Source organism: Pithys albifrons, chromosome 3, assembly GCF_047495875.1.
Source record: "Pithys albifrons albifrons isolate INPA30051 chromosome 3, PitAlb_v1, whole genome shotgun sequence".
Classification (NCBI taxonomy): domain Eukaryota; kingdom Metazoa; phylum Chordata; class Aves; order Passeriformes; family Thamnophilidae; genus Pithys; species Pithys albifrons.
Genome location: NC_092460.1, coordinates 81,874,276 through 81,899,083, shown reverse-complemented (window position 1 = coordinate 81,899,083; position 24,808 = coordinate 81,874,276). Strand labels below are relative to the sequence as shown.

General features: G+C 44.0%; 1 protein-coding gene across 1 annotated transcript; it reads left to right on the top strand.

The window, feature by feature from the left end:
- Positions 1-9,049: 9,049 nt before the first annotated feature.
- SELENOO (selenoprotein O) lies at positions 9,050-23,572 on the top strand. The gene is made up of 9 exons (XM_071552547.1): positions 9,050-9,554; positions 10,898-11,101; positions 11,976-12,156; positions 14,835-14,965; positions 15,315-15,595; positions 15,936-16,086; positions 17,304-17,489; positions 18,242-18,398; positions 19,037-23,572. Exons 1-9 carry the CDS (start codon positions 9,064-9,066, stop codon positions 19,229-19,231), a joined length of 1,977 nt encoding a protein of 658 aa, XP_071408648.1. The 5' UTR covers positions 9,050-9,063; the 3' UTR covers positions 19,232-23,572.
- The last annotated feature ends 1,236 nt before the right edge of the window (positions 23,573-24,808 follow it).

Sequence of the window (24,808 nt, the reverse complement as noted above, 5' to 3'; positions counted from 1 at the left end):
TTTCTGTTGAAGGCATTTATTTTCCTTATTAACCAGTATTTTTACTGAGAGCAAACACTGTACTAGAGCTAGTACAGGATAATTTCACCATCTAACACATTTTTCTGAAGAACAGTAGTCGAATTAAGTACCTCCTGTGGAGGGGTATCTGAGTGTAATGCTGAAGTAGGGGAACTAATTTCTCTATCTATCACCTGTAATTGGTTAAAAGAGGAAAGGATTGTTTCTCTGCCCTATTGAATGCTCAGGGAGACTTGACTGCTTGACATGAGTACTTAAATTCAGAGTCCAGAATTAGGCATGGTGAGTTGATTTTGTTGTTGTTGCTTTTCTTTTAGTATTTCCAGTGCTCAGTTGTGCAAGGAGATGTTGGCCTTAGTCCCAGTCCAGCAAAGCGCTCCAACATTGGCCTAACATCAGGCACAGTCACTTGTGCTTAAAGTGCTATCCACGTGGGGATTAAAGACCCTCTAAGTGCAAAAGGTGTTGAATGAACGGCAAAGAGTTTTAATCTTTCAAATTGAGCCAGGTAAATCAATATGACCGTTATTTATAAAAATGTATTAATACAAAGACTCTGTTTTCTTACTGAAAGTAAGTATATATGATACACTGTATTCCGTACAGATAATGTAATGTCTGAATAGTCCCCTGTTTGTACACTTTGTCAGTCAGTGGTTCATACTTTTTTGATTGTATGTAAAGCAAAATGCAACCCTGTTTTCCTTGATCAGGCAAAATTCCCTTGGGTTGCACTTGGAGCTGTCTGCAAAGAAGTGCTGGGTAAGCCATTGAGGTGGAAGAAACAACTTTAAGTGCTGTAGTCAGACAGTGTCCCTGGGACTGGCGGATGACACGCTCACAGCACCTTGGGTCTCGAGCAGTGCTCTGTGAGGCAGCCTCAGTTGATACCCCCATGCAGCTGGACAGGCGTGCTGCTGGCCTAGGGCATGTTTGAGGTGTCTTTTCTATGCCAAATACTGAACAAAATTTAAAAATTCATTTTCTGAGGTGGATTAAAATTTCTGGGATTTCCACCAGAAACTGTATTTTTGTGTGTATTGTAAAACATCTGAAAGGCACTGAGAAATACATCAAGTTATCTCCAAGTGCCAGGCAACAGGAACTACATATGGAAAAGAAACAGCACATTATCACTTGTGTAACTCTAAGATATTTGTGTACATAAGCTGAAATAAACTTTAATTTTAGACTTAAATGTTTTGAGACTGACATTATTGTAAGATGGGGGGGAGGTTAAGTATTGGCAGGAGAAGGGTCACTCTTTTGGCTCTGACTGGAGGCCAGACTTCAGTGTGATTCTGAGCCCTTGCAGTTGGCTGTGGAAATGCACACGGAACACATCAAGCACAGGACAAAAGTAGCTCCAAAGATACAAAGCTGAAATGGGTCTACTGACTGTTCAGGTGAAAAAATGCACCAGTGTGTGTATCCCCACAGCAGCAGGTCTTGTGTGTCAGTCTGTTTGGGAGGAGAGACCAGGAACAGCAGAAGCAGCTGTCCTTTTCAGCAGGTCCCAGACAAAGAAGCAGGCAGGGGCATGTCTGATGATCCGCTCCATTGTCACTTGCCTTCTGCCTCCTGCAGAATGAAGTTTTATATCTATACTCAGGGGAGTATAGATATACTCACTCCTTGTAGGGAAAAGGAGGGAACTTGGGGGCATTTGGGCTCATTTCCATCACAAGACCTTGTCCTTTGTGTCCTGACACCTGGCCTGGTGCTCCCTGTAGCTCCCTGCTGGTGGTGGCTGTGGTGCAAAGTGAGGAAACGCTTTGTCGGTTTGTGTAGTACTACACGGGGAAGCTCTAGTGGTGTTAGTTTGAGGCGGAGGAATGATGCACACAGCCACCTTCACACTTGCCTTATCCAAGATACTTTGTACTGATGTGTCATGACTGATGCATGAGGGCAAGCGGGAAAGATCAGACTTTAAAAAAAAAAAAAAGAAAAATAATGCTGTTATACACTTCTTCCAGTTTCAGTAGGTTATGTCTCCTTGCAGTAAGTGACATTCTTTCAGTGGTTAGATGTCCCTGAACTGGACAAAGTAATGACTGATACTTGATTACAGCATCGTGGTTATTAATGTGATGTGTCTTTGCACCAACTAAATTGTGCATCTGCTTTCTGCAGATTCAGCAGGAGCATTTGTTCCATCCCTGGAGTTGTGTGTGGGCAAGGCTGGCAAGACCTCAGGGCTTTACCTTTGTGTGCGTGCACCAGGGTTGTGGGTGTGCACCACCTGCCACTGAGCATCTTCTTTTCACCTCTTGGCTGCCCCCCCCCCCCCAGCTCATGGTTACAGCCTGAGTTCTTCAGAGCTGAGACCCAGTGTTGCATTTAGCTGGAAAGCACAAGTAATAGCAATAATTTAGTGCCACCTACTGACTGCAAATAGTTCAGTTTCAAGTGGAAGCAGGTACTGGACTCTGAGGCTATTCTAGAGAAGAAGGTAAGTGTGCACACCTTGGAGGAGTTTGGTGTTGACTCACTGATGTGGTACCTGCTATTAACTGAAACGACACATAACAGGAGCATCCTGAATAAGTACTGACTTATGATATGCATTCATTTATCTTTTTTATTCTTGTGGTTGTATTCATGCTTGAGAGGCAGATTTTTGATGAATCAGCAATACCATATTAACCTTCACTTAAAAAAAGTATCTGCCATAATTATCTTGATTCTGGGGCTTTGTGGAAAAGACAGAATTACACCTTCATTTTACTATTGTAAGAATTACTTAAATTGGTGTGGAGGGTTTCATTTGTCCCATTTCAAGGATAGACTTAATTTGCCCATCATTTAGGACCCAACCTCAGCAGACCTTTACTCTTATAAGTTTTAACGTATTTTTGCTTGTTGCACTGAGTGCTGCTCTTCTAAGGCAACTGGAGACAGGCCTTCTTACCCAAAATCCCATGAACACCCTGGCAGGCTCTTGGTGCTGCTCTTTAATGTTGGGCAAAGTGGGAAGACTTGGGGAACCTGTAATAGCCTTGATGGTTTATTGTGGTTATCAGCAATTTCTGCCTGACCACTACATACGTGGATTTCTGCCTCTCTGATGGGGTACAGGCAGGCCCGCAATGGTGTTCTGGGTAAGTGACAGTCAGACCTTGACCTGGACCCTGCTCTCTGGGATGCCCAGGCCGGTTAGAGGGAAGCTTATGGCAGGCAGCACTCCCATGCCATGGACCACAGCTTTGTGACTGTGCTGAGGTGTAGCTCCCCTCTTCAGACCAGTTACCCAAAATATAACTGAGGCACACTGTTTATTGAACACACTAGACCAAAAATAGCCAAAGAGAAAAATAACCCAAGTACCATACAGTAACTTGATCAGTGTAAGGCACAGCTATGAAGTTAAAAACTCTGAAACTCAGAGCTAATGATTCTCACACGCAGCCAACAGTCAGTAGGAGGCTTTTGAAGTCCCAAGGTCCATGTTCCTTCCCCTTTGCCATGACACATGGCCACAGATCTGATGGAGAGAGTCCAGCGGGTTATCCCAGGTGATGTCTTCCAGGCCTGGAGTTCTGCAAGTCAATGTTGTTATTGGCCATGGGTGTCCACACTCCTACCATCAGCTGGAGCCCTCTGGTCTTCACACCTCATCCTACCTTCTTCAGTATCAGGGCCCACCTTTGCCACCTCCCCTCCTCCACCCAAATCCTTCCCAAATAAACAGACTGTACCCAATTACTTCCTCCCCACTGGTCCTGGTTTTGCTACAGCCATAGCTAACTGTGGTATTTCTGATGCCATTACCAAGGCAAGTTCCAGCCTTTTATGGTGTTACTGATGAGGTACCTGATGAAGGCAGCCTGGCTTCCCAGGACTCCTGGTAGTCCCCTTAGGTTTATCTGCTGCTATTTATTACTAGACTGTGCCACATTAGCCTTGATCCCTGTGCAAGCTGACCAAGAGCTAGCAGGATCTTATCTGGCAGTTTACATACTGGAGAACAGTAGCAGAGGCACTTGTTTGCCTCCCTTTTGCCAGCACTGCTGGGGCCTCTGCTCTGGGAGCCTGTGTGCTCCAGCGGGACCTCTTGCTCACAAGCCACCCCCTGGTCTGCCTGCCCTCCTCCAAGGACACTCAGACCACTCAGGGTGCTCAGAAAGCTCAATTCCTTCAGACTGGAAGCCACCACAACTGTTAGCAAGATGCTCAGCTGGGCACCTGTGCACACCCTTTCCTTTTGAAATAAAGTATATAAAAATGAAGAACAATGTGACTTCTATCATAACTGATAGCAAGTACAGGATTTAAGAGCGTTAAGTGCTGCACAGAAGTACTTTTGGAAACCAACTCATGGATATGTCATACCAGCAATGTACTGTTCACAAGTCCCCGGTTCTGACAGCTCCCTACTCGCCACCATGGTGGTTCTCAGTCTTGCAACTTCTTGTCTGCTCTTTAAGTGCTTGGCTCTCTTCTGTGTGCTATCATGTTGACCTCTTCCCAGCTAAGCCTCTTAGCTCCCAAACAGACATCATTAGTCCCTCAGTCTGTAACAAAATCCTGCTTTGGAGAACAGGCAAATGAACATAAACCAGCAATGGATGTAATACAACATCTTTGGTCTTCTGGTGGAGCCATAGGGCCATGTTAGCCTCCCACTCTTCCACTACAGGTGAGGCAACACATACACAGCCTGTGCTGTTACCAAACACCATGCCATGCTAACACGCTCCACTGATGTCCACAACCAATTGAACAAAACTGGCACGTGCAGTTCATTTGCCATTTGCAACAGCAGTTGTTGGAATTTCCTTTGTAATATGGGATCTTTTTCTTTTACTATCCATAAGAACAGAGCTAATCAATCTGAAAAAGCTGTTTTAATAGCTAAAAATTGAGTTTGAGTACAGCAGATGTATTATTGAATTTAATCCCTTACAGTTTGAGGGTTTTTTGGTTTGGGGTTTTTTTAACTTGGCCATATTTTTGCCAAGATGCCATATTTCGTTATTCCAGGTATTCATTGCTATTGCATTAAACAACAGTCTGAAGTTTGTTACTCATTTACCCTGTCTATGATTCAAAATTACTGCCATTTTCATAGACTGAATCACAGAATAGTTGAGGTTGGAAGGGACCTCTTGAGATTATCTGATACAACCCACTGCTCAAGCATAGTCACCTAGAGCAGGCTGCCCAGGGCTGTCTCCAGATAGTTTTGAGTATCTCCATGGATGGAGACTTCGCAATCATAAGACATGCCCAACTCTCATTCATACTGGTCACATTCCAGAGTATTCTAAAATAGCTACATGCCATCAATATTCCATCTCTTTCCCCATCTTACAGGATTAATATGGATACAGTAGGTTTTGTGGATGGTGTGACTTTAGTTTTGGACATGCTCAGTGGCCAAAACCAGAACTGCACCACCTGAAGAATTAAGAGCATATCGGGTGATACAACTGCATCCTTCATCATCACAGTGGTTGCAAAGCTATCTCGTGCAACTTCTGTGGTTGACCCACACTGGGATCCAAGTTGAACATCCAATCTATTAGTTCAATCTTGTTGTCCAGTCCATGATCTTTTACAGGTGAAGTCAGTTAATTCTGGAAGAACTAACATATGCTTATTACTGGGAAACCAAACATCTGAGGTCATTCCTGCCATCTCCCATCTCCAGGTCTTATTAAAATTCATTTGATGACTTTTCTGAAGGAAATGAAATTATTAACAGCAGTGGTGATTCTCCCATCCAAACTATCACTCTTACATCTACAAGCCAGCAAACCCCCACAATGAATAGCATCTGCAGAGCTTTAAAATTTCTGATGCTGTCTTAAAACAACAATAAGCACCTTGAAGACAATTGTTCTTGGTGAGACACATTGTGTTTCACATCTGTGATCAATTCCCCAGCCACATTTGATCCTGAAGACCAATCTTACTTCACCTTAGATGGAAACATTCTCTTGATTTCCTGGCAGTGCACTTCATTTACCCATGAAACCCTCCCTTCTTTTTTTCCAATTATTTCTGTGTTTCCCAACCCACAACACACAATTACCCTTAAGTTTTCTCCAGGCCTTCCCCCTCATACATCTGTGGTGTGGACAGGACCACATTTCACAGTGAGGGTGAGATTTTTGTGTTGCTTTATATTGGAGTGCTGCCCCTCAGATGTGTGATGAACCTACTGGCCCTCTCCACCACCCTGGAGGACTGTGGATGGCAGGAGTTTTTTGATGCAACCCCATCCCCTCCAGGAACTTCCAGTCTGGTGCATCTGTCAAGTGGTTTCCTTTATGTGAACGCATTAAAATTGGAGGACTACATCCATGCAATACTCCACAGAGACACCAAAGTGTGATGTAGGACGTAGTCACACACTGCCATTGCCTCTGTCCAGCTTGCTGTTCTGTCAACAGCAACAAATGTGAATAAACACAAACCCTCCTTCAGCCTCCTGAAGGGGTCCATGTAATCAATTTGCAACTGTTTAAGTGGTGCCCACTCCCAGAAACCAAAGCCATTACTCAACATGGCTTTAAAATTCACAGAATGGTTTGGGTTGAAAGGGACCTTTAAAGATCATCTAGTTCAAATCCCAGGCTGCAAGGACCTTCCACCACCCACATCCTCCACACCCCTGGACTTCCACAGAAATTGTGAAAACAGAGATTTTAAATCTATTCAGCCTTTGTTACACACCCTGAGCTTTCTCATTACCCTTCTATGCTTCAGTACCACACACGTACTGGGATAGAAGAGGCAGGTCACTGGCTGGAACCATATCATACTTTTCATTTACTACTATTACTCTTCTACTTTTAGATCAGAACTTCACTGACTTCAGGACTTCTGTGATCACTTCTCTTTCTCAGGCAGCAGCAGAACAGTTTTCCCTTAGACAAATCTACCTTGAACTAAGACACCCTAAAATGCTTGCCTTTGCTTTTACCAGAATTATCCACCCATCCAGTTTATCCTACCCTACCCACAACTAGGCTTCTACTTCTTTCCCCTTTTTTCCCCCCTTTCTACTCCCAATATCCGGGAGCAGAGGACCCTGATAATCTAATAATGCCATCTCTTATCCTATAGCAATTAAGAAAGCAACTCCCCCCCTTCCCCCTTCAACAGATTTCGTACCTCCATGCAGCCCCTTCCCCTTGCACACCAGGTCAGTGCAGTGGAAGTCAATCTTAGTGACACCAGGGGTTGGGACTCCTAATCTTCAGGGTCCCCTGAGGGTGGGTGCAGCTTTCTCTTTGGGACAGAGGGAGGAGCTGATAGATTCATCTGCTTCAGTTTTTCCCACATCTCCTCTTGCTTCATCCCCTTTTCCTGAACAATTTTTTTCATTTTGGCAAGTAAAACTCCTGTGGGCTGACTATCCAGCTCTCCTTCATTCACCCCCTGGCTTATTAAATATCTCCAAATTGTCCGTCTAGGAATGTATTTCCTCCCCTTCACCCCAATCCTCTCCTTCTTTGGCATCCCTTTCCCCTCAGGTCCCATCAGGGTGCCCATGTTCTCCAAAGTAGCCATGCACTCACCCAGGGGGCGGCCAATTAAAGTAGACCCCATGCTGATGAAAAACCCCTTGTGCAGCTCAGGAACACGGCATGCCAGCACCCCCACATCCCCCTGCTCCACATGCACCTCAAAGATATCGAACTCGGGGGTCACCGGTTTCTCCCTTTGCTTTAACGCCCGCAGTAAGACATTCCCACACGCGTAGGCTGACACCTCCTGGCCATCTCTCCAGGGAGCCCCCTCCATGTTGTCTTTGAGAGGCTCATACTCCCCCAAATTTCTGATAACTAGCCTTAAGATCTCTCCTCCCAGTATCTCAGTAGCAGGCAGGGCTCTGATAATCGCCCCCACCTTGGGCCAGGGCAGCCCGATGGCTGTCACCACCCGCTTCGCCGCCTCGTGCGAGAAGGGAGTGCACTGCTCCAAGGTCCACACTCGGTTCACCCACACGGGCCACCCCTCCTTCTGTTTCCTCCAAACCTCCTCTTTCCTGGACATATCCCCCTCTCCCTGCCCTCTGTCTCCCTCCACCGGCTTCACTTTTCTCGCAGCCCCAGCACATACGCCTTGCACGGATGACTCTTCCCGCACCTCCGAACTCCAGCCGTCCTCACCCCACACCTCCGAGTCACAGTCTCCCTTGCTGAGAGCTGCCACCTCCCCGCGATGCAGCCCCTTGCCCAGGGACAGCAGCGTGCCCAGGCACTGCACCTTCCGTCTCAGCCGGGCGTTCTCGGCCGCCTCGGCCCGCAGCTCTCCCCGCAGGTCCCGCAGCTGCTCATCCTGCTCGCTCAGCCGGGAGCTGTCGCACCGCAGCGCCAGCGCCTCGTCCCGGGCCAGCTGCAGGCTGTTCCGCAGGTTCTGGATGCTCTGCTCCTTCTCTTCCACCGCCGCCTGCAAGGCCCGCGCCAGGTGGAAGAGCAGCCACTGCAGGGCCGAGCACTTCTTCTCCCCTTTGGGATGGTACAGGGACACGTAATTCAGCCAGTGCCGCTCCGCAGCTTCCAGCGTGGGGTCCTGCCCGACCGCGTTACAGTCCCACGGATCCCCACCGTGCTCCAGCATGGCTTGCACCAGCAGCCCCCGCTCCTCTTGGCTCGGGGAGCTCTCCGGCTCCTCCCTCTCCTTCGATTTTCCCCCTCTCGTTAGCCAGGACATCTTAGTGCCAGCAAGCCCCGGCGGGTGTCAAGCCCGGACAGCCTCGGGCGAGGCCACGAGCGCCGCCTCCGCGGCTCTCCCTGTCCGTGCGATCGGGCGCAGCTCAGGCGAACGGGCCGGGCTCGGATGGAGGGCGCAACACCGGGACAGGGACACAGAGAACCACTGGCTGCGCCCTTCTGGCTGGCAGCGCCCTCCTGCTAACCCCTCCTGCCACCAGCCCCTCTCGATGACCCGTGACGGACAGAGCAGCTTTCCCCAGGGCCAGAGTTTGTACACGGCTCCGCCCCACACCTGCTGCCCGCCCCCGCCCTCTGGGCGGGGCTCCCCGCGGGACCGCCCCCGGCTCGCCCGCCCGCCCGGCAGGGCCGTATGGCCGCGTTGCTGCGCAGCGGCCGCCGCTTCCTCTCGCGGCTGCTGCCGGCGGCGTCGGGCCGGGCCATGCAGCGCGCAGGGGGCTGGTTGGGCGCGCTGCGCTTCGACAACCTGGCGCTGCGCTCGCTGCCCGTGGACGCCGAGGAGGGGGGCGGCCCGCGGGCCGTGCCCGGTGCCTGCTTCGCGCGGGTGCGGCCCAGCCCGCTACACAACCCGCAGCTCGTGGCCATGTCGCTGCCGGCGCTGGCGCTGCTGGGACTGGAGCCTCCCGAGGCCGAGGCCGAGGCCGAGGCGGCGCTGTATTTCAGCGGGAACCGGGTGCCGGCGGGCGCGGAGCCCGCGGCTCACTGCTACTGCGGACACCAGTTCGGCAGCTTCGCGGGGCAGCTCGGCGACGGCGCCGCCATGTACCTGGGCGAGGTGCTGGGCCCGCGGGGCGAGCGCTGGGAGATGCAGCTCAAGGGCGCCGGCATCACCCCATTCTCCCGGTGAGTCCCGCGGCGGCAGCAGCGCGGGGTGGGAGCGGCGGCCCCGGTTCCCCTGCGCGGCTGTGCGGGGAGCACCGGGACGGGCTGGCCGGCCCACACAGCGCACTGGCGAGGGGCTGGTTCCGTGCTGGGCATCGTTCCCCGGGGCGGAGGTCCTCTCTCAACCCTCGTGGGTTTATTTTCTTTTTAATCTTGGCCGTAGCAAGTTTGATACTTTAATGCTAGCTCAAGAGGTGTCAAAATTTTCCTCTGGTAAACGAGTTTAACTGCATCTTCAAGTGGCATATTACTCTTGCCTCTAGTTATCCTCCTGTGCGGGTTTTCCTCCCGTGGGAGGACACAGAGCGTGATGACAGTGCGGTCTGTGCTGTGTGGTACCCACCTGGCTCCTTGCTCCCCACACAAGTGGTATCTCTATGTGGGTGTTTGGTTGTACCGCTGGTCCTTGCACCCCAATTCTTTCCAACTGTGGGAGGGAATAGTGGAAAAGCTCGCACAATGGCATACTGACCAAATCCCTGCAAGGGTTATGTATCTTCATTAGTCACATTAGCCTGCGCTACTTTAAATATTTCAGGTAATTTTTTTCTACTTGCATTTCCCGTATTTTCTGTTTTGGCTGTTCACATGCTCGGTACTGCCTTAGTTTCATGCGTGTGGTGCTCTGAAGGCCGCCTTCAGGTCTGTGGAGGTCAAGGAAATCACAGTGAAAATCCCAGATATGGTCTTAGCGTTCCAGATGTGCCCTGAGCAGGTCTCGTGCTTGCCTGTGGCTTTGGAAGTGCTGGGAACGTGGGCTGAGAACCACCTGCCTCTGTTCCATTTACTTAATATCTATTCAATAAGCTAGTTTGCTGTTTTCTGTCTGATCAGGGTTTAGGTTTTCTTAATGCAACTGCAGTGCATGCCTGTGTTTAACACCCCTTTTCTAGATTACTTACCCAGAAAGATCCAAAATAATACTTTTCATTTTATTAAACGGAAACCATTTACTTGATATACAATAAAATAACTGTACTTGTTCAAATTTTTTTCACTTTTTGGAAAGACTATTGCATCAATAAAACCAGCAGAGTTAATGATTAGAAGGGATGTGATGTGTAATTGGAAAGTTTATTTTTTTCTGTTATATGTGGTTTTCATTGCAAGACTGTTTTGTTTGTCTAATTGAACTTTAACAGAAGTTTGAAGGTCCAGCTTTTGTTTTCAGATCTGCCACTACTTTTTAGTGTGACTGTAGACAGAGCATGACACTTCTAGGCTTTTTGTTCTGCCACTGCTACAGAGGAGACAGGAGCTCCTGCCTTTATAGCCTAAAAATTGTCCATATCTTCTTGCCTCAGACAAGCTGATGGTCGGAAAGTCCTGCGGTCAAGCATACGGGAGTTCCTGTGCAGCGAGGCCATGTTTCACCTCGGGATACCAACCACAAGGGCTGGCACATGTGTGACATCCGACTCGAAAGTCGTCCGTGACATATTTTACGATGGGAACCCAAAAAATGAAAGGTGTACAGTTGTTCTGAGAATTGCCTCTACGTTTATAAGGTAGAAATCTATTGTGTTGATTGTTTGAGTTTTCTTCTAAAACCTAGCACAGCAGTCTTGTAAAATACCATTTTAAGTGTATTTCTCTAACAGCGCTGTTTGTGTGTTTCTTGTTCTGGAGTCTTGGAACTTCATTTGCTGGGCTGTAGGAAGCTGTTTTTCTTGCCCAGCAGATGGAATAAGCTGATGTCTTTGCACAGAGTAAGATAAACACTGGGGATGCTAACCTGGTAGAAAGAAGTGAGTTCTGCAGACTTAGAGATTGTTGTTTATGCCTGCACAGAATACATGCTTTTTTGATGATAATAGTAGTGGTGGAGTATAGCTCTGCCCTTTATTCCAGTTCTAATGTAGTACTGTCAAAGTTTGGGTGTACTTTACCTGCCTGAGAAGTGTATGAGGTTCCTGTTCCAGCAGAAGCCATTAGGCATTTCAGGAAGTTGCATTGCTTCCTGTAAGTTAGCAGAATATTAGAGGAAGGTGAGGTATAATGAATATGTGCCCTCACGTGCACGTGTGTACATGCTTGTGTGCATGTATGTATGTGGGAATACCTATCATATGTTTGATATACAGTCTGGTGTTTAAAATAACCCCATTTTCTATACATTTACTTAGGATAAGAATTCTGTAGAACTTTAATGAGCTGGTCTTCAGTACTGGCTACGGTCGTGATCCGTCAGTTTGGTTCAGTGTCCTTCCTTGTCCCACATCACTGAGCTTCCCTGGGTTCAGTGTAGGAATCTTGCAGGTCTTTTCTCTGAGTCCCTTGAAGGATTGGCATTAAACTCAAGAGATGGTGTGCTGTTATTGCAATGAAAGTTGCAACCAGTACCAGATAATTCTAAACAATGTTTTTATTGTTTTGAAACAGATTTGGTTCTTTTGAAATTTTTAAACCCCCTGATGAGTACACTGGACGTAAGGGTCCCAGCGTTAACCGAAATGATATTCGGATACAGATGCTGGACTATGTGATCAGCACCTTCTACCCAGAAATCCAGGAGGCTTATTCAGATAACAGTGTTCAGAGGAATGCTGCTTTCTTCAAAGAGGTAAGGAAGATCAGATTCTCTTCATAAATCCATAGCAGTCTTCCTTAGGAACTTCATCTGCAAGCACAGATCACTGGAGTCAGTTAATACATGCCATTCAATTGTCTAAACTACTCTTTGCTTTGAAGAAGCACTCATAAGTAGACCTGCTTATTGATGAAAGCAGTGTTGATATTGATCTAATCAACAAACACAATTTAACCTTCTTAATAGTACGTTGTGATTTCCCTGCTCTGGGGGAGCATCCCAAGTCTTTCCATTTTCTGAGAGTGTCTTAGACTATGAGAAGGAGTTCTGGCCCAGACTGTCAGGTGATGAGTTGGTAGTATCGAAACATCACTTGAAAGACATAGTTTTATAAAATACTGAGAATGCTGAGTCACTTCCTGTATCTTGTTTTCCAAATTGCGAACAGGAACGTTGATTACACATCACTTGGTGAGGAGAACTGTGGCTTGTCACCCCCTGTGTGCATGTCCAGCTCTGTAGCTGATGGCATGTTTCCTTCCTGATGACAGAAAAGTCATGGGACTTGGGGATCTTTGTGGATCTTTGTGTGCCCAGTCATGCCCCTTTCTGCTTTTGGCCAGTTTTCCCAGGGCAGTTACTACTGATTTTCTTCCCAGTCCCATTCCACTTTCTGCCTGACCCCCACCATCCTGGCATCCTTTTCTCATTGCCCCATATCCATTTTTTTGTTTATTTGTTGTGCTTCTCCTGCCTCTCTCCCTATCTGCACTCTAAGTCTGTGCTAGCATTGCCTCCTGTGTTTTCTCTCATCCTTAATGGAGGCTTTCCAGACTCTTCTCCACCTCAGAAGCGCCTCAGTCCCTTCTCTTATTTGACAAACACATCCCTCTTTTTTAATAGTGGGAAAGTGCTGCCAGCTCAGCTCTTAACGTGCTTAACCTTTCTTTTTGTACTGTGGAAAAAATGGAGAAGGACATTTCACAGCACTGTCTAGAAAGCAAACAATATCTGTACTTCTCAAGTAATTTGTAACTTGTTTAAACGAGTATGTCCTTCAGGCAGTGCTCTTATTTTTTATATGCACACAGTAGCTGTTTTCTAGTTTGGCTAGCAATAGAAAAATGTTGATGAAAAAGAGTAAAGGTCAAAGTGAGTGCAAAGCTGTCTCCTTCTCATCAATGTACCCATGTTTGAATGGCACCTGAGTGTTAATTGCCTTCAGGCATTCTCATTAGGGGGATTTCTTTTTTAGCAGAACACGGGTGGTGTGTGGTACATTCACACTAAGACATCCAGCAGTAAGGAGCTCACTGAAGTGAGTGCTTTCATCTCAAGCCTGGTGGCCAGGATTTTTCTGTTTTTAACTTTTTCCATCTTCCTGGCACAGAGCCATTGTGCAGGGTGTGCCTCTCCTACTGGTTTGTGGCCTAAGCAATCAGTTGTGGACACATGTAACTGACTGCTGTCCTCCAACTGCACTGTGAGGCAGCATTCAGGGAAAATGGGTAATGTACCTGCCGTGAGGATACTGAAAAAAATAGAAACATGGAATCTCAAGATGAACAAAAAGGTTTTGTTCCAAGCATCATTTGTGGGTTTCACTACCTGTCAGGGCAAGATTTGTCTAATTTTTCTTCCTTAATGGCTGCACATGTTTTAAAAAACAGAATAATCGAAAAATTCTAAGTTTGAAGACAGAGGCATAGAAATGTCCAATTCCTAGCTTAGTTTTTGACCCTTAATGAAATACACTTAAACACTGAAGCCTGGAGCAAATAGTTGCATTGAATTTCTGTACATTGGTAGCTATTTGTGAAGATGAGTGATTTTAGCTATGAAAATAATTGATTTAAAAGTTTTACTTACAGCAATTTAGTAAAGTATTTAAAAAACAGGTTAGCTTCCTGAATTTTAGATATCACAGGCAGTAGTTGTAGTTGATGGGTAGGTTAATATCTTTAAATAACTAGGACTATTTTAAAATATTCCACTATTTATTTGGTGGATCGGGCACATGCAGTGATTGCAGTCAAGGATTCCATAAAAATAACTTTCAGTTAAGCAGCAGAAATACCTCTGATAAAGCACGCATTTGATTAAGAATTGTATTTAAATAAAATTGTCATTGTTGGAATATTTTTACTTAATCTTATAGCTTTTTTCCACCCTCAGCAAATTGATGGGAATGCTTATCAGTGCTAAAACCTGTGCACAGGGAATTATTTTTTTGTGTAACCTATTTATTTTCCTGTAAATCCTTCCTACACAGTAGGTAAACCAGAAGACTAACTTTACACTTGTCTTTGTTGCATATTGTTAATTTTATTTCTTGGACTTTGCTTATGTGATCTCCTGGCTATATTTTCTCTTTTAAATTAGTAATAAGCAAAAAAATATATTTGTATAATGACTAGGCTAGTACACAAATCTGTCTCCAGTGCATTTTAAAGCTGTTCAGTTGACTTGCAAGTCAAGTATGGAAGGAGAGAAGAGGAGGCAAATGAAAATGGGAGACAGACTAACAGGGCAGCCACCAACAGGAGGAGAGGCAAGCTGTCCTTAAGGTATTAGTGTGTATGGCATACTGCCGGAATCTGCTTCCATCAGAGCTGTAGAAACATCGGTTCAGACTGGGAAATGCTTGGAAATACATAAATGTGTTGGAAGTACATTGTGATGAAAACCAAAACCCAAATGTTTGTTTTTAGATAACCAGACGCACGGCGAGGTTGGTTGCTGAATGGCAGTGCGTTGGGTTTTGCCATGGTGTGCTGAACACAGACAACATGAGCATAGTGGGACTGACCATTGACTACGGCCCTTTTGGATTTATGGACAGGTCGGTGTGGCCTCATTATTTGAATTGTGTTTATGTGTGTGTTGTGTGGAACATCCTGGTATTCATGGTTGCTTTAATATTTTAAAGTAGTTTCATGAATTCTCTTTATGTCAGAGTAGGTTAAGTTAGTTCCAGTTGTCCTGTAGTTCTTCTTTTCAACTTCTTTTTAACTGTTCATATCATCTCTAGCTGTTAGACTATTCTTGTAACCTGTGGGTTTGGGAAAAAAATCAAGGATTGTTCCCTTTCAAATTTTTTAGTTCCTAGAGCAGACCAAAATAATAAAAGTATTACTTCTCACAGTATTGGTGTCCAGTTAACTAGAAGAATACTATTTCTTCTTCTGTAGGTATGACCCTGAGCACGTGTGCAATGGTTCTGATAACACAGGGCGCTATGCTTACAACAAACAGCCAGAGATTTGCAAGTGGAACCTGGGGAAACTTGCTGAAGCTTTAGTTCCAGAGCTGCCTTTGGAAATAAGTGAGCTCATCCTAGAAGAGGAATATGATGCAGAATTTGAGAAGCATTATTTGCAGAAGATGAGGAAAAAACTAGGCCTAATCCAGCTGGAATTAGAAGAAGATAGTAAGCTGGTATCTGAACTCCTGGAAACCATGCATCTCACAGGTTGGTGAAGAGCACAGAAGGTTATAATTTAATAGCCCATCAGTGTCTATAATCAAACCAAAATATAATTTATATCTTGACCTTACAAGAAAGTAGCCTTGTGCAACTACATTGTTATCTGAGAGAAGAACAAAATACTGAAAAATAATTACCTTATGGAGTAGTTTTTGATGTGTACAGGGCTCTTGTCTAACATTTACACCCTCACTGAGGGAACAGTTTATTTACCTCTTCAGAGTGGTGGCCTGAACTGCTGTAGGGAGAGGTAGGAAGGAATTATGGGACCTGTTTTAAACTGCTGATTTATTACTTGGATAACTTATGGAATCCACTTTTTCAGGTGGAGACTTCACAAATATTTTCTACTTACTGAGTTCCTTCTCAGTAGACACTGATTCTTCAAAGTTTGAAGATTTCTTAGAAGAACTTACAAGTCAGTGTGCTTCTGTGGAAGAACTGAAAGTTGCTTTCAAACCACAGATGGATCCAAGGTATTACCCTACTTAAATGCCTTTGGCTTTAGCTTGTAGTTTCATTATAACCATAATGAACTCTGCATAGGATGTAATATTTGACCCATTTTAAGATTGGAAATATCACTATTAAGTAGATACATCATGATCTACATCAGTGTCTTGCAGCAGTTGGCTCTTACGTTATAGTTTCTCATATTTTTTTGGCCCTTGTTTTTTCCTCCCTGTCTCTGCTGACTGAGGCCATGAGAATGCCAAGTATTGAAGTGATAAAAAAGTATTTTACAGAAGAAATGGATGTGATGTTTTGCTAATACTACCATGTTTTGCTAATGTAGTGTCAGCTAAAAAAGTCATTTCAGCCACCAGTGTTCTGACCTAAGTATAACCTAAATGCCCACTGTAGGTGGTGCAGTCCATGTCCCATTTGTTCTGCAGACCATCTACTCTGAACATGTTCAACTGCTGTTTATAAGAGTAATTGCAGCAGTTTTTTTACTTTTTGGAGATGGGGGAAAAAATTCAAGGTATTTTTGGTATGTTCCTCTCCTGCTCTTTGTTTAATAAGTGTGCTGTGCTGTAGTGTAGTTATTGGTCCAGGAAAAAAAAAGCTAGCATGGTATAAAAAAGTAGGGTGGAACTATTGTACAGGATGAGCTAATGCAGTAAAATACAAAAAGACATAATCCTAGTCAAACTTGGAACAAAATAGTCTGAATATTGTTAGGAATTTATCACCAAATAGTAGTTCTCATTCTGTGATTTAGGTTGGCTAACTGAAAACTAACCACTATTGTCTCATGTGATTTAAATGAAGCATTTTTCCCCATATCGTTTAGGTTTTTATTAGTACTGATAAAATTAATAGGTGTTAAAGAAATAAAAAAAGCCCCAAACAACAAAACCTATTATTGCTAAGTAAGATCTAAAGTTTTATTCAAGTTCTGTGGTTATTTTGATGAGAATTGCACAATTAAACTCAACTGGTAATTTTGAAAATCTATGGTCTGCTCTTTATATACTACAGAAGTATGAATTAAACACACTGAAGGGGGAGGGAACATTACAATTAGCATAATTTATAATCACAAATTAGTTTTGTTAATTATGAATGTTGTTATTTATAAATCTTAACTTGTTGTGAATGTTTTCATATCTACTTTATGATTGCAAAGAGATGGTTCTTGATAGGCAGCTCAACTTTAATATCTAATGTGTTTCCTTTTTGTTCCCAGACAACTGTCAATGATGCTGATGTTGGCTCAGTCTAATCCACAGCTGTTTGCATTAATTGGAACAAAAGCTAATATAAATAAAGAATTAGAACGCATTGATCAATTCTCTAAACTGCAGCAGCTCACAGCTGCTGATTTACTCAGCAGAAATAAAAAACACTGGAAGGAATGGCTGGAGAAATACAGGTAAGGTTTCTCAGTATTCATAGCTCTGTCTTTTATTTCTTCATTTGGAGAACAATGTGCCTGTCACAAGGAAGGCACCTTCTCTCAAATAAAGGTTAGGAGGGATGGGGAAGGCATGCAGTCAGAATATTATCTACTGCCATGATCAGTGTCTTTGTTGCTGTGAAAGTTCAAGGACATCTTTGTATTTTGTTTGGTAGATTTTGAAGTAGAGTGAGGGTATAGAAATCACCTGGCACCAAATCTAGTATTAAAAGTGCTTCAAAAATGTTGATTCTAACAGAGACTAATTTAAGTTTGAACTTTTAAGTACTCAGTAACTACAGCTGACTGACTTCTAAACATTTTATCCTTTGAAATATTTTTTCCTGAAAGAAAAATCTGTGAATTAATATGGAAACCAATAAACAAGCATAGAAGTGCTGAAAAGACAAGACCTGATTATGGAAGTTCTTGCAGAGCAGTGCAGAACAGGCCATGCACCAGTGTCTCAATCTGACTTTTAAGAGAATACAAAAGCTGTGGTGTGCCACTGCCTCAAGCCTTGTCAGGACCTGCTGCCAGTCTGTAGTGCTGCTTTTAAATGAAGTGACATTTTATCTTCTGGTGTCAGGCTGCATTTTATAAACTGAGAGGATTATCAATATGTAATATATATTAAGAACTGCAAACTAAGGATCTCAAAGCAAGGAAATATATCAACTTCTGTCATTCTTGATCCAAACTTCTTGTTATCACTTGCCTAATTTCAGAGTCCGTTTGCAAAAAGAAATAGAGAGTGTTGGTGATGCTGATGCCTGGAACACTGATCATGTGAAGGTCATGAATTCAAACAATCCGAAGTATATCTTGAGAAATTATATTGCCCAGAATGCCATAGAAGCAGCTGAAAATGGGGATTTCTCAGAGGTACGCAATTACTACTTATGCTCTGTCTAGGTTTGTGTGGATATGTAGTGGTGCCGTAGATGACTGACATTATACTTGGCAAGATTTGGTCTGGCATGTTCGGCAGCAAGGGCATTGGGAATTCACTATTAAGGAGGTCTGTATTGTTTTTGAGGAGGCTGTAATTTTAATGACTGCGGAACAAATAACGGAATCAAAATGTGACTCTGAACTTCACCAGCTTCTGTAAGCTGACCTCAGGACAAGACACTTAACCCCTGCTTTTACTGCCCCGAGGTTGACCTTTACCTTGGGAGGCAGTTGAGAATTAATTTATACTTGTTCCTTGCTGTGCTAAGTGTTACCCTTTAAAACTTATGGCTTTCACCTGTGGGCTCCAGCACATGAAATGTTGCATGCAGAATATGGGGAAATTAATTTATTTTGAGAAATTATTACATAAGAACTTGTATTTAATACCTGCATTTCAAGTTATTTGAGCTTCAGTCCCATATAGATACAAACCCAGCCACTTACAATTTTCCAGTTTTGTAATTTTTTATATATATATATATGGTTCATTATTTACTATGAGGTTCTTCACATCATTTTTGCTTTACTTTCTGAATTCTCATGACCATGCAATGTTGTCTCTCTAGGTAAGAAATGTACTGAAACTTTTAGAGCATCCATTTCAAGAAGCAGAAGATTTCAGGGAGGTAAAGGAAGGTGCAGAAGAGGAGGGTGCAACTGCTGCAGCAGCTGCTTGTGCTGAAGAGACCAGAAGCAGATTACCATATTGCAGCAAACCTCCACTTTGGGCTTCAGAGCTCTGCGTTACATGATCTTCATAACTGCCTTGTTTTGTTTTTTGCTGTAAACTGAAGACTGATCCTCCTTCAGCAGTGAAGAATTCAGCAAGGCAAACATCAAAGTGCTATTAAGTTATTGAAACAACCCTACATTTGGATGCATCTGCAGGACTTTGCAGCTGTGCTTAATTTGAAGCAATTGTCAATTATTGGAACAAACCAGTGACAATCAACAGTCCCTAAAAGCATTTCCTTTATCCATCCTCCATCACAAGTATAAAGCAATGTTTTATGTTGAGGCAGGCTGAGTTTCAAACATCCAAATGGAGCTGTTGTTATGTGAAGACAAAAACAGCAAGTCAGGAATCTGATCTGTTTTTGTCTGATGTCTTAACTAATAGTACTTCTAATATTTATTTACCGCTTTCTCTATGCAGGAACTTTTAGTCCTCTTTAATGGAGGAACAGATTAAGTGTTGCTTGTTTGAAGCTATGTTTCATTCAATTAAGTAGTTCATTTCTTGTGAACCTTCAGATTCATATTTAATCATTATCTATTTTCAGAGAATTTGTACAGGGCAGGCTTGATTTTGGGAGGAGCAATTGAAATTTTTTTAAGAGCAGAAGTAGGGAAGTTCTTATACATTTGCACTTGAAAACTTGGTGGTGAAATTCATTCAGGTTTAGTATGTTGCATACAACATGTGCAAATATTTACTGAACTGAAGAGTGCAGTTTGTACACCAATTGCCTGGGGCAGGATCCATTAGCCAAAGTAGAATGAACCTTAAACTACCCCAGCACTCAAATCCAGATTCATTGTGTATTTAATTCTGTGCTTCTAACAGAGTCTCCCTGTATGAGAAGTGTGCAGGTGGGGTACCTGCTCATCACACTGCTCAGTGGGGTTCTTCCATTCCACTCTAGTCTTGCACTCTAGTCTTCTGTTTACTTCCATGGTCTTTGAAAAATCTTTAAGCTGGAAGTTGCCATTTAGGCACGTGCTATTCGAGCTTGTGTGAAAGACGATGGAAGATGTGGGGCGAGAACAGGAGCTGACTTGCTTGCAAGTTATTTACTGATAACATTTCAGATGAGGTTTTAAGGGAAAGGTGGTTGCCATTATTGGCACAATAGCAAAAGATAGTTGTTCTGTGATTAGTTGTTACTTAGCTTTCTAAACTTCTTTCTAAAAGCCTGTGTTACTGGTTCAAATATCTACAAAGTTTGGTTTAATGTAAAGGCTTCTCTTTTCCAAAGAGACCACTGTCTTACACTGTGATTTATGTGTACTCGAGTAAATTCTTCCACTTCCCCCTGTGCAAGCTTGGTACTCGCTCAGGTAGAGTTGTGCTCTTTTAAGTCTTCCTCAATACAAGCTGTTGAAAAGCAGGGAGAACAGTTGGACTGCTGCTCATCCATCTGTACTAATAATTAGTTTGTCCTCCTTGCTGCTGCACTACACAGCCAATACTTTGATTGTAAACTTTCACTCTCTCCTGCCTTCAAGCTGAAGAAACTGCTTTGTGACAAACTAGAATCTCTGACAAGCACAGCACTTTCTATGGGGTTTTGGAGTTCTTACAGGAAAGGAGAAACTTGAAGCTGTGTTTACATAGCCCATGGAAAAATGGTGCAATTGAAAGAGGAAGCACCTTGAAGAAGTAGGCAGCAAGCAATGCCAGCCAGTGAAGCTGATGATCCTTCCAGGAATAATCCACTTTTGTGGGAGTTTGAGATTTTCATTGAGCATTATCCTTCTGCTAAGCTTGGGGTACTGGAACCAACCCATTTAATGGAAACTTCCAGCAGAAATTCAGGGCAGGGTAAAAAGGGGCTGCACCAGGGTGGAAATTGTGCCAGCAATTTAAAAGAGGCTTCAAACATTCCCCTGCAGAATCAGTGGTCTCTTATGGTGTGCCTGGTCCAGAAGGGAGTAATGGAGTGGGGGAAGTTGCCCCAAGCTGATGAACATAACTTTGTGCTGATTTCACTTCTCAGTTTATGTCCTTCCATGTGGGAGGCAGAGGGAAACCGTTTTAAAGGAGCTCTGTTCGAGCAAGAATAGTCTGAAATGTAATGATTCTCACCCATACCTAAGGAATCAAATTTTTTAAATGGCATTCTACTAGTAATTTAGGGACATTGAGTAGATCTCTATTAAGTGGTATGGAGGAGAATGATATTATAACTGTGTGTTTGGACATAGGAGAATTTGAATCAACTACCAAATTACTGTGCACCTATAATGCCAAAATCATGGAAAGAGATACTTGGAAATAATTTACTAGCAGTTTTATCTTTAAAAAGGAAAATGAATGTTCCAGTGAGAAACAAAAATGTGGTGGTGTTTGCTGTTAAATAGATTCTTTGCCTACGTGTAGATCAAGGGGAAGAGGTCTTGCAAGGCTGAAACTGTGAATGCAGCCCCCTGGTGTGGCTGTTTTGGTGTGCCACTCAGTAAACTTGTATTTGTCATACATGTTCACCAACAGATAGAAATGTGGAGTGTATTCACATAGTCTGACTGCACTGACATCCAACTGCTCGGTTTCCCAGCACATGCAATAATATCAGTGCTTTGTGTTTGAAGAAGCGTGATGATCCAAAGCCAAGTGGAATGCTCGTGCTTTTCCAGCACTGATTTCAGAAGGCCCATCATAGTTCCATCTCTGATGATAGTGAGTTTCTTCTGTTCTCGTTCGTGGAACAGTGTGGAAGCAGAGGGTTGTTCAGGACAATTAGACCAAATTTTGTCCAGGTGAAAACTTTATCTGTTAGCTTCATTCTTCAGAGAGAAGGGAATACAGCTTAAAGCATTTGGGAGTCTAAATACTTGAATTGTAAATTGCTTGTTGATTTTTCCAGCTTGTATTTGCAGTAGGTAAACCTGAAAATAATATTTCTTACTGGTCAAATATTCTGCTTGTATAAAAGCTGTGGAGTTTGACAGGTGCACTGTTGTCTGGGTTAAGAATGGGCTGGATGGCCAGGCCCAGAGCATAGTGGTGAACAAAGCTGCACCCAGTTGACATCCAGGTCTGTTTAGTATCTTTACTAATGATCCGAATGAGGGGACTGAGTGTACCATTAGCAAATGTGCAGATGACACCAAGTCAAGAGGGAGTGTCGATCTGCTGAAGGGTAGGAGGGCTCTGCAGAGGGACCTGGACAGACTGGATAGGTGGTCCAAATTCAACAGTATGGGGTTGAACAAGGCCAAGTGCCAGGTCCTGCACTTTAGCCACCACAGCCTCCTGCAGCAGATGTCCCCCTGGGGCCAGAGTGGCTGAAGAGCAGGCAGGGAAAAAGGGGCCTGGGGGTTCTGATCAACAGGAAGCTGAGCATGAGCCAGCAGTGTGCTTGGGTGGCCAGGAAGGCCAACAGCATCCTAACCTGTATCAGGAATAATGTGGCCAGCAGGACTAAGGAAGAGATTCTTTCCCTGTACTTGGCACAGGTGAGGCTGCACCTCAAGTACTGTGTCCATTTCTGGGCCCCTCAGTTTAGGAAGGATGTTGAGGTGTTGGAGCATGTCCAGAGAAGAGCAGCGAGGCTGGTGAAGGAACTGGAGCACAAGTCCTGTGAGGAGTGGCTTAGAGAGCTGGAGATGTTCAGCCCTGCGAAAAGGAGGCTCAAGGGGGGACCTTACCATTCTCAACAGCTACCAGAAGGGAAGTTGTAGCCAGGTGGGGTTCACTTCTTCTCCAGGGCAACCAGCAATAGGACAAGAGAACACAGTTTTAGGCTGTGCCAGGGGAGGTTTAGGTTTGACATTAGCAAGAAGTTCTTCACAAAATGAGTGATTGGACATTGGAATGGGCTGCCCAGGGAGGTGGTGGAGTCACTGTCTCTGGAGGTGTTCAAGAAAAGAATAGATGTGGCACTTGGTGCCATGGTCTAGTAGACAAGGTGGTGTAAGGTTATAGGTTGGACTAAATGCTCTCAGAGGTCTTCTCCAACCTAGATTATTCTGTGATTCTGTAATTCTGAGTTGTGCTCAACATGAAGTGGTAAATCTTACCAACAACTTTCTGTGGAAATACTTGGTTAGATTTAGGCTGTGGCTAGACATCCTGAACTACCCTTGGCCTAAAACCAAGTGGTACCCAAATTAAAAAACTGAAATGAGAAACTCTTGGAGATGTGTCTCTGGATAGTCTCGTGTGGTAGTGGGACTCCTCTCAATGACTTGTTAAGATTTCACTGTAATTCTGCTTCATGAGCTCGTGAATCTGTAATTGCTGAATGTTTTACTGGTAGCTCTTTGGAATGTTTTGTCGGTTGTTTTGGGTTATGGGTTTTTTTGTTTGTTTGTGTTTTTTTTTTCCAAATAAGTGCTATGGATTTGATTATTAAAAATAATGAAAATTGCTATTTTAATATTCTTCATGCCTATTTCCTGAAATAGTTTTGCTGTTAACCATACTGTTTGCAGACTTCATTTCTTTAGAAGTATTCACTCTGTGTTAGTATCAGATGGACAGATGGACCTGTGAGTTCACCTGAGGAGTGAACTCATAGGTATGGTCTCCTGCCTTGCCAGCTATTTTGGTAGTATGCTTGGAGCAAGATAAGTGCCCTCACCTTTTTCAAAGAGAAACCTTCCACCTATTTACTTGGCCATAAGACCTATTCTGACACCTTTTTTATTCCTCTGTATGTCACTGGAATTAAACGCATCAGCTGATGTCAGCAGATGCAGGGTGGAATTTTAACTCTGCTCACAGAAATAGGATTTTGGGTGGAAAATGAAGTTGTATTTTGTTTGTTATTTTATTTAAACTGAATTATTTAAACACACATGTGGCTCCCCGGGGTGCTTCAGCTGGGGTAAATCTCTGCACTCAAGAATATCTGTTGAACAGATTTGTTTCTGGTATTTTGCATTTCAATTTGTCTGTGATGGAAGTGGGTTCAGGCCAAACCTGCTGCTTGTGCCTTTGCATGGAGTGCATCCTAACGTGGTCCACTGAAAGAGCAAATGAAGGTCTGGTTATCCTTAGTTTACTTTGTCAGATCCATGCTTCACACATGTGAGTGTGTATCTTCCTCCAGACAGCGCTCTTCATTAGGCACCACCACACGCTTTGGATGCTCAGTTGTGCTCAATGATGTCCAAGTAGCCACAATGTCTCTTCTTAGCAGACCCATCAGCTTGTTTACACAGGTGGGTGTGATTTGGGCATCTTTACCTCTGACCAGAGTCAACATGACACAGGTGGAGACAGTAACCTGCCCTTACCCCGCAGAGCCAGGTGATAGTTGAGGGTAATGGATGTGAGTCCCACAGGAGGCTTTCATGGTGCTGTCACATTGAGTGTAAGCTCACACAGTCGAGGCTGTATTCTAAATAATGCAGCCACTACCTCTGTTACATCTTTTCATTTGGCTTTGTGCTTCCTGCATTTACAGTGGGAGGTGTTTTGTGTGTGGTGACAGTTCTCAATTCATCTCAATTGTAAAAAAATGTTGCATTTGGTTCCCCCATTTCACCTTAACACCTCTATTTTCCTCACCCCCAAATCAGCCATGAAACTGAAGGATGCAGCTTTCCTGAATCAGGGCAGGTACCGTGGCATATAAATCGAAGCACATGACAGACAGTGATAAAGCTCC